This window comes from Scardinius erythrophthalmus, assembly GCF_964197995.2.
Source record: "Scardinius erythrophthalmus genome assembly, chromosome: 4".
In the NCBI taxonomy this organism is placed as follows: Eukaryota; Metazoa; Chordata; class Actinopteri; order Cypriniformes; family Leuciscidae; genus Scardinius; species Scardinius erythrophthalmus.
The window spans coordinates 29,188,770-29,201,940 of record NC_138224.1 but is presented as its reverse complement, the minus strand read 5'-3'; the positions used below and the strand labels follow the sequence as shown (position 1 = coordinate 29,201,940).

Sequence of the window (13,171 nt, the reverse complement as noted above, 5' to 3'; positions counted from 1 at the left end):
ACCATCTAATGATGGTGAGATTATGATTTTATTCACACTCCTAGAGATTGTGGCTAAGTTGTAAAGCTTTTGATTTTCAACGCGATGAAACACAGGAGCAATCAAATTAATTTTTTAAGTGAAGAGTGTAAATATTACACATTGTAAATACTACTAGGAGGATGATACAAATACAAACTTAAAATGTAATGGCAAGCAGATGAATAACAGTTATATTTGGGAAAGTCATGTGTGGTCTCTCAAGATGAATCGAGTATTCATAACATAACACAAATATGCATTTATTATGAACTCAGATAGCAAGCATAACATTTCTATCCGTCATAAGCTGACCCTACAGTAGATGAACAGCCTCTACACATATGGCAATCTCATACAGTATCTCACAAAAGTGAGTACACCCCTCACATTTTAGTATCTTCTAAATGGACAATACTATGGAAATTAAACTTGGATAGATTTTAGAGTAGTCATTGTGCTGCTTGTATAGCAGTATATATTTACTGTCCTCTGAAAATAACTCAACATACAGCCATTATTGTCAAAATAGCTGGCAACAAAAGTTAGTACACCCTCTGAACATGTCAAAACTGTGTCCAAGTGTCAATATTTTGTGTGAGCACCAGTGTTATCTAGCACTGCCTTAATCCTCCTGGGCATAGAGTTCAGCAGAGCTGCACAGGTTGTTGCTGGGATCCTCTTCCACTCCTCCATAATGACATCATGGAGCTGCTGGCTGTTAGACACATGGCGCTTCTCCACCTTCCACTTGAGGACACCCCACAGGTGCTCAGTAGGGTTCAGGTCTGGAGACATACTTGGCCACTCAATCACCTTCAGCTTCCTCAGCAAGGCAGTTGTCATCTCGGCGGTGTGTTTGGGGTCGTTATCATGCCGTTCAGCCCAGTTTATGAAGGAAGGGCATTATGTTCTGCTTCAGAATGTCAGAGTACATGTTGGAATCCATGTTTCCCTCAATGAAGCACAGCTCCCTGACAAGTGCAGCGCTAGGCGCGTTTCCATTAAAGATTCGCTAAACTTTTGCTATTTTTTTCTAAATATCGATAAAAAACTATTGCGAAATGACGCCGTTTCCTTTAACCGACGTTATGCGACTAAATCGTAATTTTTTCCTCTAGGTTTATATATAGCCTATCACAGCCAAGTACCGCACTAGACATTATTATTAATAGAAGGAAACGTAGGCGTGTTATCCAAGCATTAATGGCAAGGAATTAAAGACCCTTATGTGTCTGTGAGCGGCACATATGGAGTGTTTCTGGGTTTTTCTCATTTCTGCTCCGAGGTCTTGATTGTGGCATTTCTCTGAGGTTTAGAATCCAGTATTCTGTCATTCTTTTGTCTTTTATGAATTCAATACAGAACTCCATCTCGTATTCTGTCCAAACACACCACGCCTTCTAAGTCAGGTGACCTGTAAATGCGCAAAAACGTTTCAATGTTTTTTGAAGCCTGTTTCTGCAAATGTTTCACAGCACAAGGACTCAACTTCTTAGATTGACCCTCGCGAGACCTGTTCCGCATGGAACCTGTCTTGGAAACCTCTGTATGACCCTGGCCTGTACTTTAACTCAGTTTCAGGGTGTTACCAATCTTCTTATATCCTAGGTCATCTTTGTGGAGAGCAACAATTCTAATTCTCAAATCCTTAGAGAGTTCTTTGGTATGAGGTGCCATGTTGAACATCCAGTGGTCAGTTTGAGAGAATTGTACTTAAAGCACACATTTTAACTGCTCTAATACAAGATACAACAATTTGTATGCTACTGTCAAGCAGACAAAAACATTAAAATTATGAATAGGACATGTGGCTTTGCATGGTTAAACGATGTACAGCTATTATTACTTAAAGTACACAAATTTTTGTTGCCAGCTATTTTGACAATAATGGCTGTATGTTGAGTTATTTTCAGTGGACAGTAAATATATCCTGCTATACAAGCAGCACACTGACTACTCTAAAATATATCCAAGTTTAATTTCTATAGTATTGTCCCTTGAGAAGATAATATATTAAAATGTTTGCTGAAATGTGAGGGGTGTACTCACTTTCGTGAGATACTTTATACAGGTTGTGGAGCTGTGAAGGTTTGAAAGTATAACCTTGGTTGTGCCGTAGTCCCTTTCCTTATCAGATCAGAAACTCAGAACAACAGTGTGTCCACCTGGGGATACTCTTATCCCTCTTAACACATTTGCATTGTCCCAAGTACACAGTTAAAACAAACAGTGTTTTTAGGACTTTAGATATGCATTAATTTATTTACCGGAAATCTTTAAAAATCCTTAGAGCAGTGTCCTTAACCTGTACAGTCCAACAGTCCAAACCTTTTTAACCTCGTCACACTCAGAACTCTACAATGTCTATCATGAATGGGTTTGCAAATGACTTTTCAGGTCTCTTCGGTATGTAAAACGCACGTCACACTGAAGACACGCAAAAGGCTTTTCTCCAGTGTGAAGTCTCATGTGAGCTTTAAGATTTCCTTTTTGTGAGAAGCTCTTCCCACAGACTTTGCAGGTGTAAGGCGTCCCATCAGTATGGCTTTTTGTGTGAAGGCGGAGGCTGGTTTTATGACTGAAACCCTTTCCACATTGATGACATTTAAATGAGTTCTCTCCTGAGTGAGTCATCATGTGGAATGTAAGGCTTACCTTACGTGTGAAACTCTTTCCACACTGAGCACATATGAACGGCTTCTCTCCAGTGTGACTGTTCATGTGATACCTAAGGTTTAGCACTGTTGTGAAGCTCTTTTCACACTTATCACATTTGAATGGCTTTTCTCCAGTGTGAGTTCTCACGTGGGATTTAAGGGTGTTTTTATGTGTAAAACTCTGTCCACACTGAGTGCATGTGTAAGGTTTTTCTCCAGTGTGAATTCTCATGTGGACTTTAAGGTTTCCTTTTTGATTGAAACTGCTTCCACACTGTTGGCAGGTGAAAGGGTTCTCTACTTTGTGAATATTCATGTGGACTACAAGGTTTTGTTTTTTAGTGAAACCTTTTCCACACTGTTTGCAGGTGTAAGGGATCTCTCCAGTGTGGAGCCTTATGTGGGTATTGAGGTTTGATTTTTGGCTGAAATTTTTTCCACACTGTTGGCAGGTGAAAGGCTTTTCTCCAGTGTGAATCCTCCTGTGGACTTCAAGGTTTTGTTTTATACTGAAACTCTTTCCACACTGTTCACAACTGAACTGGCTGTTAGATGTGGTCTTCTGGGCTCTTTTTTTTTGTGAAGAAGTCTTTTTATTCTTTGTGGATTTTTTTCCAGTTCTGCGATCATGTTTCTCTTGCTGATTTTTCTTGTTCCAACTTTTGTCTTCCATTTCATTCAGTTCTTGACTCTCCTCTTTCACTGGCATTAGGTCTAAGGTAACAAAAAAACAAGTTTACACCAGTTTAGTTACACAAAGCAGCAGACATCAAAACCAACAAGACATGAAAACGTACAGGAAAAAGGCAACTGAAAGAGGTGGTTCCTGTCTCAATATTGTCAACTCTTCGCATTTAACTTTCACACTTTCAAGTTGTCTGTTATCAAACCGTTTATCAAACATTGCTTGACCATGGGAGAACTGGTTTGTTGAGAACAGGTTCAAAGGCACCACTTCATAAAAATCCCGGACCATCTTTCCTGCACCGGATTATTTTTATTTAAGGATTTGAATAATTAATTTGCAAAAATGAAACACTTTAACTTGTTCAAACCTTGAATTATAAAGCGCAATCACAAACTTACCATTCATGTACAAAATTTTTAGAAATGGTGTACCTTAGTCAGGATTTAAGCCCCATCACAGCAAAGAAACTATGCTTATTAAGATTACATCTTCTAGTGCTATTAGATATTTCGGCAACATAAACCACAACATTCTCTTGAATTGTTTTTAGAATGGTATTGGCATTATTGAGCAAGATGTAGCATGGTTTGTCCTGTCTATCTGATTGCTACAACTTTGCTTATGAAGAGATGGGGTGGGGGTGATAGATGTTACTATGCAACCTTATTGCAGTATTACAAGTATAAGGTATGTACATTGAATAAAGAGCTACTGAACCTTTTTTTTGTCTTTCTCTGGCACATGGTTTCTTGACTGGCAAGTGAAACCTGTATTTAATTTTACTGAATTTATAAACGCATCTCTACATGATGTGAGGGTCTTTATCACATGAAGCCGCCTCATAATTGTGTAATGCCCCATTGCTTTCAGCTAATAAAACCAGAAAAATTCAGCACTTTTCTGGTGTTATTTTATGATTGGTTGGAGCAGTCTTCAGCACTTCTGAACATACAGCCTGTGCACAACTCTCCAAGTTAGTGCTGTGTGTGTCTGTTTAAATGATGCCAAAGATGGGGTGGCTAGTAATTTTGTGTATTCACACCTGTCTTGTTTGGTTCAATTGAATCGAACTCAGGTTCGTTTCCCCACTTTGTGCAGATCTTTTGGGCAGGTGTGAATACAGCAATCGCACTTGGGTGCGGACCAAACAACTGTACCGAGACCCAGCTGAAGAGGTGCTCTTGGTCTGGTTCCAAACAAACTCTGGTATTGTTCATTTAAGGTGTGAACATGACCCGACCCAATTGCAGAAAGCACTGCGCCTTTTTTTGACAGGGTCAGATATTTACTATATAATTCGGGGTGATGAAATGCCTATACATTAGATTAGGGGTGCAACAGATCGCAGTTGATCCGTGATCCATACGAACCAGCTGCCCCATGGTTCGGCACGCATGTGATTCGCTGATTAACTGCTAAATTTAACCATCATAGAGTGCAAGTTTATAATTTGGATGTGTTTTGTCTTGCCAATTTACACATTCAAACTATCTTAAACGCAGAAGAAGAGGCAAAAATCGGGACTCGCACGTTATCTGTGACCACAGCCCCGCGCGCAGATAAAGGCGTATTTCAGATATAGCGCTCCAACACCGAATTGATTCCTCTTTCGCATTTCCTTACCCTTGAACGGACACATGCACACAAAATTAATGAAAAAAAAAAAACTCATCTAAATACCCGTCTCGGCAAGTATTCTCTCAGTCATGTCATAAGTGAACAGTTGAGAAAGAAACCGGATGTTTGTCAGTTTTTTCGGTCCGTGTATTCGGTCTTAAAGTGACAGCAGAGACCTAATATTCCTACTGTTGTCTGTCATTAATGTTAACAAAACAACAAAATGCAGTGTTCACAAATATGAAACTATATTTAATTTCTACAGTAAATAAATTGTGTTATTTTACATTTAGGCTTAATTATTCATTTCTGTACCTGAATAGGCCTACTACTGTTAGACTTTGTAACTTTATTTAGTATTCATCTCTGCTTGTAATTTGTGTATTTTTTCTTATTTTATTACTGACTGTTCACTTGTTTTTAATAATGTTTGAACTTTATCAGTTAAAACAGGGCTCGACATTAAGGCTTGTCCGCTTGTCCGGGACAAGTGGATTTTTTTGTAGGACAAGTGGAAGAGAAAATTAGTTGTCCCACTGGACAAGTTAAATTTCAAACAAAATAAAATGCCATGTTACTTCACGTCATGTGCCGCTCATTACGTCTATAATTTTACAGATTTAATTTTACCGATTTGAGACGTTGCATAACTGCCCGATTCAAACTGCTTTCGCGCGTTGGCTGGCGCTGAGCCAGAGTCGGACGCGTTCAGCGCTGTCATATATCACAACTAAGCAGTGTTTTCAACCTCATAATGTTTATTTTAGGTTTCAGATATTTAAATACACATAAGCACGAGTAAAACAATACATTTTGAGTTTGTAAAATACACACTGATGTCTGTGGAAGCAGCAATAACAATCTATTCAAATATAATTTGCCGACATGTGTTATTCATATCAGACAAACATAGTGGAAGTAACTATAAAGTTTACTCTATTCTTCTCAGTTCACCGGCCACTTTCTTGCATTTATTTCGGGAGAAACTGATGAATTTCACGTGCTGTAAATCCAACTGACAGGACAACATTGTGGCGCCCATCTCATGTTATAGATCGATTATTTATAAAGGTTTTTAAACAACCAAACACACTCACTCACACGTATTTGAGAATCGGAATATCAGATAGGATGATTGATGACATGGTAAGCAAGTTTGTGAATATTTTGAATAAAAAAGGAAAAGCGAAATAAAAGCGACACATCAGTCATTCATACAGTATTATTGTGACTGCGGTGTATCGCGTGACGCGTCGCCATGGAAACATTAAAGGGAACGTTCGCCTTGAAAAAACTCACCCGGGGGGGAGGGGGGTGTCGTGTGTCAGTTAGAATATTTTAAACTTACGCGTGAAAGGGTTAAAGAAAAGATCAAACATAAATATTTGTGTGTGCTGTAAAGTGGTTAGAAAAAAAAAAAAATCGGAATCGGCAGGTCAAACTCAATGAAAAACTGGAATCGGCCTAGAAAATTGTAATCGGTGCATCTCTATGTTTACAAAATTATTTTAGGTATAGTATACAGTAAGTCTAGCTAGCATGCAAATACTGAGGATACCTACAAGAGTCACCACTTCCTCTGGTTGATACACTGCACACCAGCGTGCAAAGTATTACTTTGTATTATGGAGTCTGGAGATCCTTATTTCTTGTTGAAGGGGAACTCTGTTCTTGGGACACGTTCCTTTCTACTGTTTCAACTGAATTTTATTAATATTGATAGTGTTTGGATGCTTTCAATGGTTTGTTCGAATTCTGCATTAACAAAACACACAAAAAAAATAAACGATAAAATTATAAATCTTTACCCGGACAAGTGACTTTTGTGCATGGACAAGTAAAACATAAATTTAATTGTCCTAAGGACAAGTGCCTCAAAAAGTTAATGTCAAGCCCTGGTTAAAAGCATTTTCTCTCTCTGCCGCAACCATCTTGCAGCACATCTTCGTCTTCAAAAAAATCCTAATTACAACATTGTATAGATGACACTATCAAAGGATGCTCATAAGTTGCTTTTCCTTGCTTGGGAATTTCTGTCCAATGAATGGATGACCATAGCGCACGTGTGGTTTTGTTTACAAATTTTGGTTCACTTGCAAAAAAGGCAGTGTGAAAGCAAACCACACCAAACAAAAAAAATAATTCAATTACACATGATATTTGACTGTTAGACGAGGCTATTTTTAATATATAAGTTGCAAGCGCGCAGCTTCACGGTGCCGCGGGCGCTATAGCCGTCAGTCCGCCTGCTAGTGACAGATAAATATCCTGTGTACTGTTAATGTCGTGGCAGGGCAATAATGTTAACGTTAGTCAATAACTCTTTTCAGCAAGCGATAGTCCTTCTGTTTTTGAGTGTGTTGCTGCTGTTTGTGTTAAGCGCCCTGCTCTGGTAAGTTCAATGTGATTTTATTCCTACATGCACCCAAATGAGCTAGTGGCTAACGTTAGCTGTAACTTTTACTCAAACAAAGTTAAGGTTATGGACATAATAGTTACCGAATGAATTCTGCAAGTTTTTATTAAACCTTTACAAACGTCTTTTCATTATAGGTTGAAGTGGAAGAAGTGCAGTGAGAATCCCCCAAAATCAAGGTGAATCAAATGTTAATTTAGGCTGTAACCAACTTTTCACCATTTCTTTTATTTGGAGCCTAATTCATTAGCATATAAAGCCAGCCTTACACTATCTCTTGAGCTAATATTTGTGAATAACAAGTTAGCCACCCTCTGAAGTGGAACAACATGGTTTCTGTGTTGTCAGACAATTCATTTAAAAGTGTAGGAAGAGCGGAAGCAGACACATTCTGTGTGATTTCATAATATCAAAGCATAAAGCAGATAAGACCCCACCTGTATTTTGAAATCTGATAACATTGTTATTTGTACTCTTGGTCATGAAGTGCTTCACTGGTTGGGGGGTCAGCCCTGGTCTAGATCAGTTATTTTAGGCAGTCAGCAGTGAATGCATGGACACTGAAGACTTTGACCTCTGAGCTAGAACAGAGTTTTAAAAAATAAATGCTGTTGATGTTCTGACATGTTTGTATAAAACAATTTTAAGACTGAATAAAAGAAAATGTACAGCTGAAGTAAAACATTATTATTTTTTTTTTAGTTTTAACCTGTAAATTTCATTAGCTTGTGGGTTATACACAAGTATTTTTTAGAGTTAGTAGATTTCTATTTAAATAAGTACCATTGGATCAAAATAATTAAGTATGGAGAAACTAAAAATGTGCGAGTGTTAAACAATATTTTTAAGCACGGTGCACTTACATTTTTTTTTTATAAAATTTAAATATTTAAGTTTGATTAGATTGTAACTTTTAAAAAAACTAACTTCAAAAAATAAGTTAGTTACCTCAAAAGTTATTACATAATCAGTTTCTGCAAAAGTTTTGAGTACTATGAACTTATTGGGGTTTACAGTGTGGTGTGAATATACCCTTATATTAAATTCTGTCAAGACAGAGGTATTAATTATTGGATTAGAAAAACCCACAAAAGATCTCACTGTATGTGTGGTTTTCAACAGGTAAAAACATGGGTGTTACGTTGACAGCAATCTTTCCTTTTATATTACATTTCTAGAACAGTTTTCTTCCACCTTAGAAATGTTGCATTGGTCAATAAATAAGCTCTAGTTGGTTCAAAATGCCGTGGCTAGAGTGTTTATTAGATGCAGTTATTTAAGTTGTTTGTGAGCGTACCCTCTTATGTAATTGGTAGACTGCTTGTCTGGACATATGTTTAGAAAATGAAATCACAAAATGAAATTATAAATTACAAATTAATGTTCTACACAACAACATATTCAACTGATAATGGAAAACTTTCTATGCATTTTGCCTGTTCATTTACACAACAATGGTGTTCGGGGGCCATGAAAACACAAGCTTTTGAAAAAAAATGCCTTTACTGTCTCTGTGTAAACAACATAAATGTGAATTTGTGAAAACAGTGGCGTCATGCGCATTAACCTGTTAAGCTGCAACCCCACTTTTGAAAAATCCCAAGAAATGACATACCCAAACTGAAACAGATACAGTTCATGAACCCTTTGTACTAAAAGCACAAGTATGATCTCATTTGAAAGCTGACACTTGGCAGTTTATTGTAATGTAGAATTAATGATTGTCATAATGACAAAAATTGTTATAAATAGCTTCAAAGTTTTGTAAAGTTATTAGAAATTATTTTTTATGAAACATCCTCATGAAAATAAAATTGAAGTTGGCCCTGGAGCAATCTAGAAATGCACTACAGCTAATGGCACATGTCTAAACATTTTATGTTTAAAATCTTAAGATAATAAGTCCAAAACTCTGTATTTAGTGAAATGTTTTTCAAGACCATGTCATGTGACTTTATTTTGATTTGATGCTAAAATGCTACTGATATTTATTGTCATCTTCTTACCATCTATGCAGTATATTGTCTTTATTGTTTTGTGGTGCAAACGATCCCCATTCAGTCTCAGTCTCCCCCTGCACACATTCACACTTCTCCAGCCTGGCTATGGCTCTAAATATGCATTTCTTTTGTCTGCATTATAGTTACTAACGACTGGCTATTCACAATGCTATTCATATGGTTTCAGTCACTATAATTTCTTTTCTCAAAGTTCACCCTTACATTCTAAACTGTTTTAAATGCATTTCTTGAATAAAGAAACATTTCAGTAAGCATTCAAAAAATAATAAAAATATAACTTCTAGGTGGCAGGTGCACCTAGGGCTAGCTAGCATGTTAGCTTAGCACACCATCAATACACGACAATTTATGAGATTAAAACCATGTTTGTGCTTATAAACTTACTTTATAAAGCAAATCGAGTATTTTAAATAATTTTCTGTGATCTAATTTGGCTTCAGATAAAAAAAATCAGACTAATATATACTATTGTATACTGTTCTGCACAATGATAGTCTATATAGATTAGCATTACATTATAAATATAATCTATTATTATTATGGAAATACCTGGCATGGATTGAAAAACACAGGTAACTCAAATATCATAGCAAACATGTTTATTGTCTTCAAAACGACTGTATCTCCATGTTACAGCCATAGTTACAGCGCGATCTCTTGTTAGCTGTGTGTGTGTTCGAGGCTTCCTGGATTGTCACATGATTATGGCACTTCTTCATGTTCTAATACTGTGCACAGGGCGGCGAGGGCGCCCTCAGGCTATTGGTATGAATCGAAAAAACACATTAACAGAGTATACAAACGCTCATAATGATTACATCGACGCATTTGGGTATAAATTCAATAAATATTATTCCTGTCTATAGAAATCTGATGTAAACCTATGAGAATATATCAATATTTCTCCAAATCTGCACATTTTTTAGCTAAAAGCCCGGAAGGACGTTGTTTTGTGTATCGCTGTCATGACGACGGCACGGGAGTTTTTTTATGAATGAAAGCGGCTGACGCGCATAATTCATATCAAAGGTATCGACTCATTTTTTCATTTCATAACTCCTGACACAAATTAAGAAATAACTGTCGCTATAAGTTTCTCAGAATACAATAGTGGTCAAATTCTGAAACTTGAGTCTTATATCTTTGTAATGATGTATAGTTTGTCAAGGTATAACATTAAATCTGATAGTAACTTTGAACTATTTATAAAAAAAAACGCTTCAGTGCGCCCGCGCTCTGGCAACGGTTAACAGGTTAAGTGTTTATTTGTGCTTCTTGACAAAGCGACATCCCCAACTACTGGCCTGGCATGCATAATACAGCCATGTTGCCAACTCAGCTCCTTTGTCTCTATTTCAGACTCCTTTAACGATATATATATATATATATATATATATATATATATATATATATATATATTTTTTTTTTTTTTTTTTTTTTTACAAAAAAAGCACCTAGCAACTTTTTGGACAAATTTAGTAACCTCTATATGTTGCCAGTACTGTCCTGCGAGCACGAGGTCTTGCTTTCTCCCTGCCGTCTCTCTCCCTGTTCAGTGAATGGCTGAGAGGAGCAGCAGCACATTCATCTGAGCGCACAGCTGCTGACAGACGTGAATGTTTTTCCATGGACTTATCTCTTTTGTTTTATATTTAAAGAATTTAGTTTGACCATTTTAATTTCCATTTCTTTTTTTATGCTTATCACTACATACTATCACAGAGCTTTAGTTAATTTCTGAACTCTCTCAATTCTGATAACTTTACACATATAAAAAAATGTAGTCTTTCACTAGCTACTCGTTCTATTGTCTGACAAACATATAGGAACTGAGAACAGCTTTATTGGACACTCGGCTATATTATATTATATTACAGTATGTGAGCATGAATTTGGAGAGAAAACACGCAAGAAGGACGCAAGTACGACGCGATGACGTCATTAATATGCTAATTGACGTATGGCTTCATCTAGCGACATTTAGCGACTTTCTGGGAAGGTGTTAGCTACTTTCCTTTGAAAGTAGCTAGCAACACTGAATACAGCCTATTTAGTCATTTTCGCAGATCCGTGTGAACAGGGATTGTTTTGACAACGTTGTCGTCTGTTTTTAGTACATTGCTGTTGTGTGAAAAGTTCCTTAGATGGATCCATTACAGACAAAAAACCCTGTCAGACAGCATGCAAATGGGTCAATGACATGGCGTGTCAATTCTGGTGTCCAAAACATATTCTGGTGTCCTGACCCATTCATTATATTAAAAATTTATACATTTTTAAATGCACTTCATTAAGTGACTCAACTTCCCCCTCTTTAATTATTCATGTGAGAATTTATTATAAATAATTAATCTTTAAGGAACTATTGAGCTAAAAAGTCCCAAAATGTCATTCCGGGTAACTGTCCCGGCTTAAAATCTGAATATAAAAATACGACAAAAATGTAAAAAATATAAATAAAAGTATTTAAAATCTAAATTTTTCATCAGTCATGAGGCAACACAAGCAGTCAGATATTGAACAACAAATTTGATTGGCTGCTATGTGTGTATTATCACTCTCATGTATCTTTGACATACATGTCATTAAATAAAATAAAATTGAATGGTACGGGGTATTGGATATGAAAAACTAAAAAAGAAAACATAAATCACTGATTTCAGTGCTTTGAATGAGAAATGTTTCTCTTCTCTCTGCTTTAGAACCATTTGAAATTAAATAGAGCAATAATAACAGCCAACTTTTTCCAGCAGTGAACATAAGTGTTTTTTTAAACTAACTTAAGTTAGTTGTATTGCCAACGTGCTTGATTTTAGTATGGCAGGTTTTACACACCACGTAAGGCCGGCGACACACTGGCTGCGTGGCGTGTCCGTTTTTTTTCCGGCTCCCATGTTTAAGCGGGGGTGAAATGCTCATTTTCACTCAATCTCCTGTTAATCTTGAGTACCTATAGAGTAGTATTGCATCCTTCATATCTCCAAAACGTCTTTAGTTTTATTATATTTATAAAAGAAAGACAGGCTGTACCGAGTCTTTCCGGAAAAAAACGAGCGGCTGGGGGCGGGCCGTGTGGGCGGTGTGCAATAGCTGTGCTAACCGAGCTAAAAACAACACAGAGAGACATTTGAAGCAGTTTACTCACCGCATGCGACAGCGAACCTTTATCATTGTGACTGCTCGATCCTTAAGCATTAGACGATCTGCAAATCCGTCGATCTGGGCTTTGTTTATAAAACAATCATCGTCGAAATGCAGGGAACAAAGAGTCTTGCACAACCTCTGTTGATGCTTCGAAAAAACAAACTCCATCCACTGTTCCCTTAACGCTGGGTTCTTTGGGAATCTGTGCAGGGTTGTCTTGCCCTGGCAACCAAAAATCCACTTCTTTGGTGACATTGACTTCCCTAAAAGCCGAGCATAGCGCTTTGAGGTAACGTACTGCTTTCGCTCTCTTCTCTCTCTGGTCTACGAGTGCGCGCGCGCCCGCGGAGAAGTACCCTTAGGACCCATATAAGGAAATTCCGCCTAATCTTACGTAAGACAGAGCCATACTCGAAAAAAACTTTCCGAAACTTGTGACAAACCGGAAGGAGTATTTTTGGAACAAAAATACTCCTTCAAACGTACAACCTAACTTTTGAAACTTTGTCCATGTTTAGCATGGGAATCCAACTCTTTAACAGTGTAAAAAACTCAGTATGCATGAAACAGCAATTCACCCCCCCCCTTTAACAGGTTAGAGCTTGCA

At 37.2% G+C, this 13,171-nt stretch overlaps 1 protein-coding gene across 1 annotated transcript in view; it reads right to left on the bottom strand.

Annotated features, from left to right (window-relative positions):
• Positions 1-266: 266 nt before the first annotated feature.
• LOC308689494 (uncharacterized protein) overlaps positions 267-13,171 on the bottom strand; it is a 29,060-nt gene continuing 16,155 nt past the window's right edge. The window contains exons 3-4 of the mRNA XM_081363224.1: positions 2,084-3,392; positions 267-403 (exon numbers count right to left, since the gene is read on the bottom strand). Coding sequence (XP_081219350.1) covers positions 2,389-3,392 — 1,004 coding nt within the window. The 3' untranslated portion in view covers positions 267-403; positions 2,084-2,388. The remainder of the gene's footprint in view (positions 404-2,083; positions 3,393-13,171) is intronic.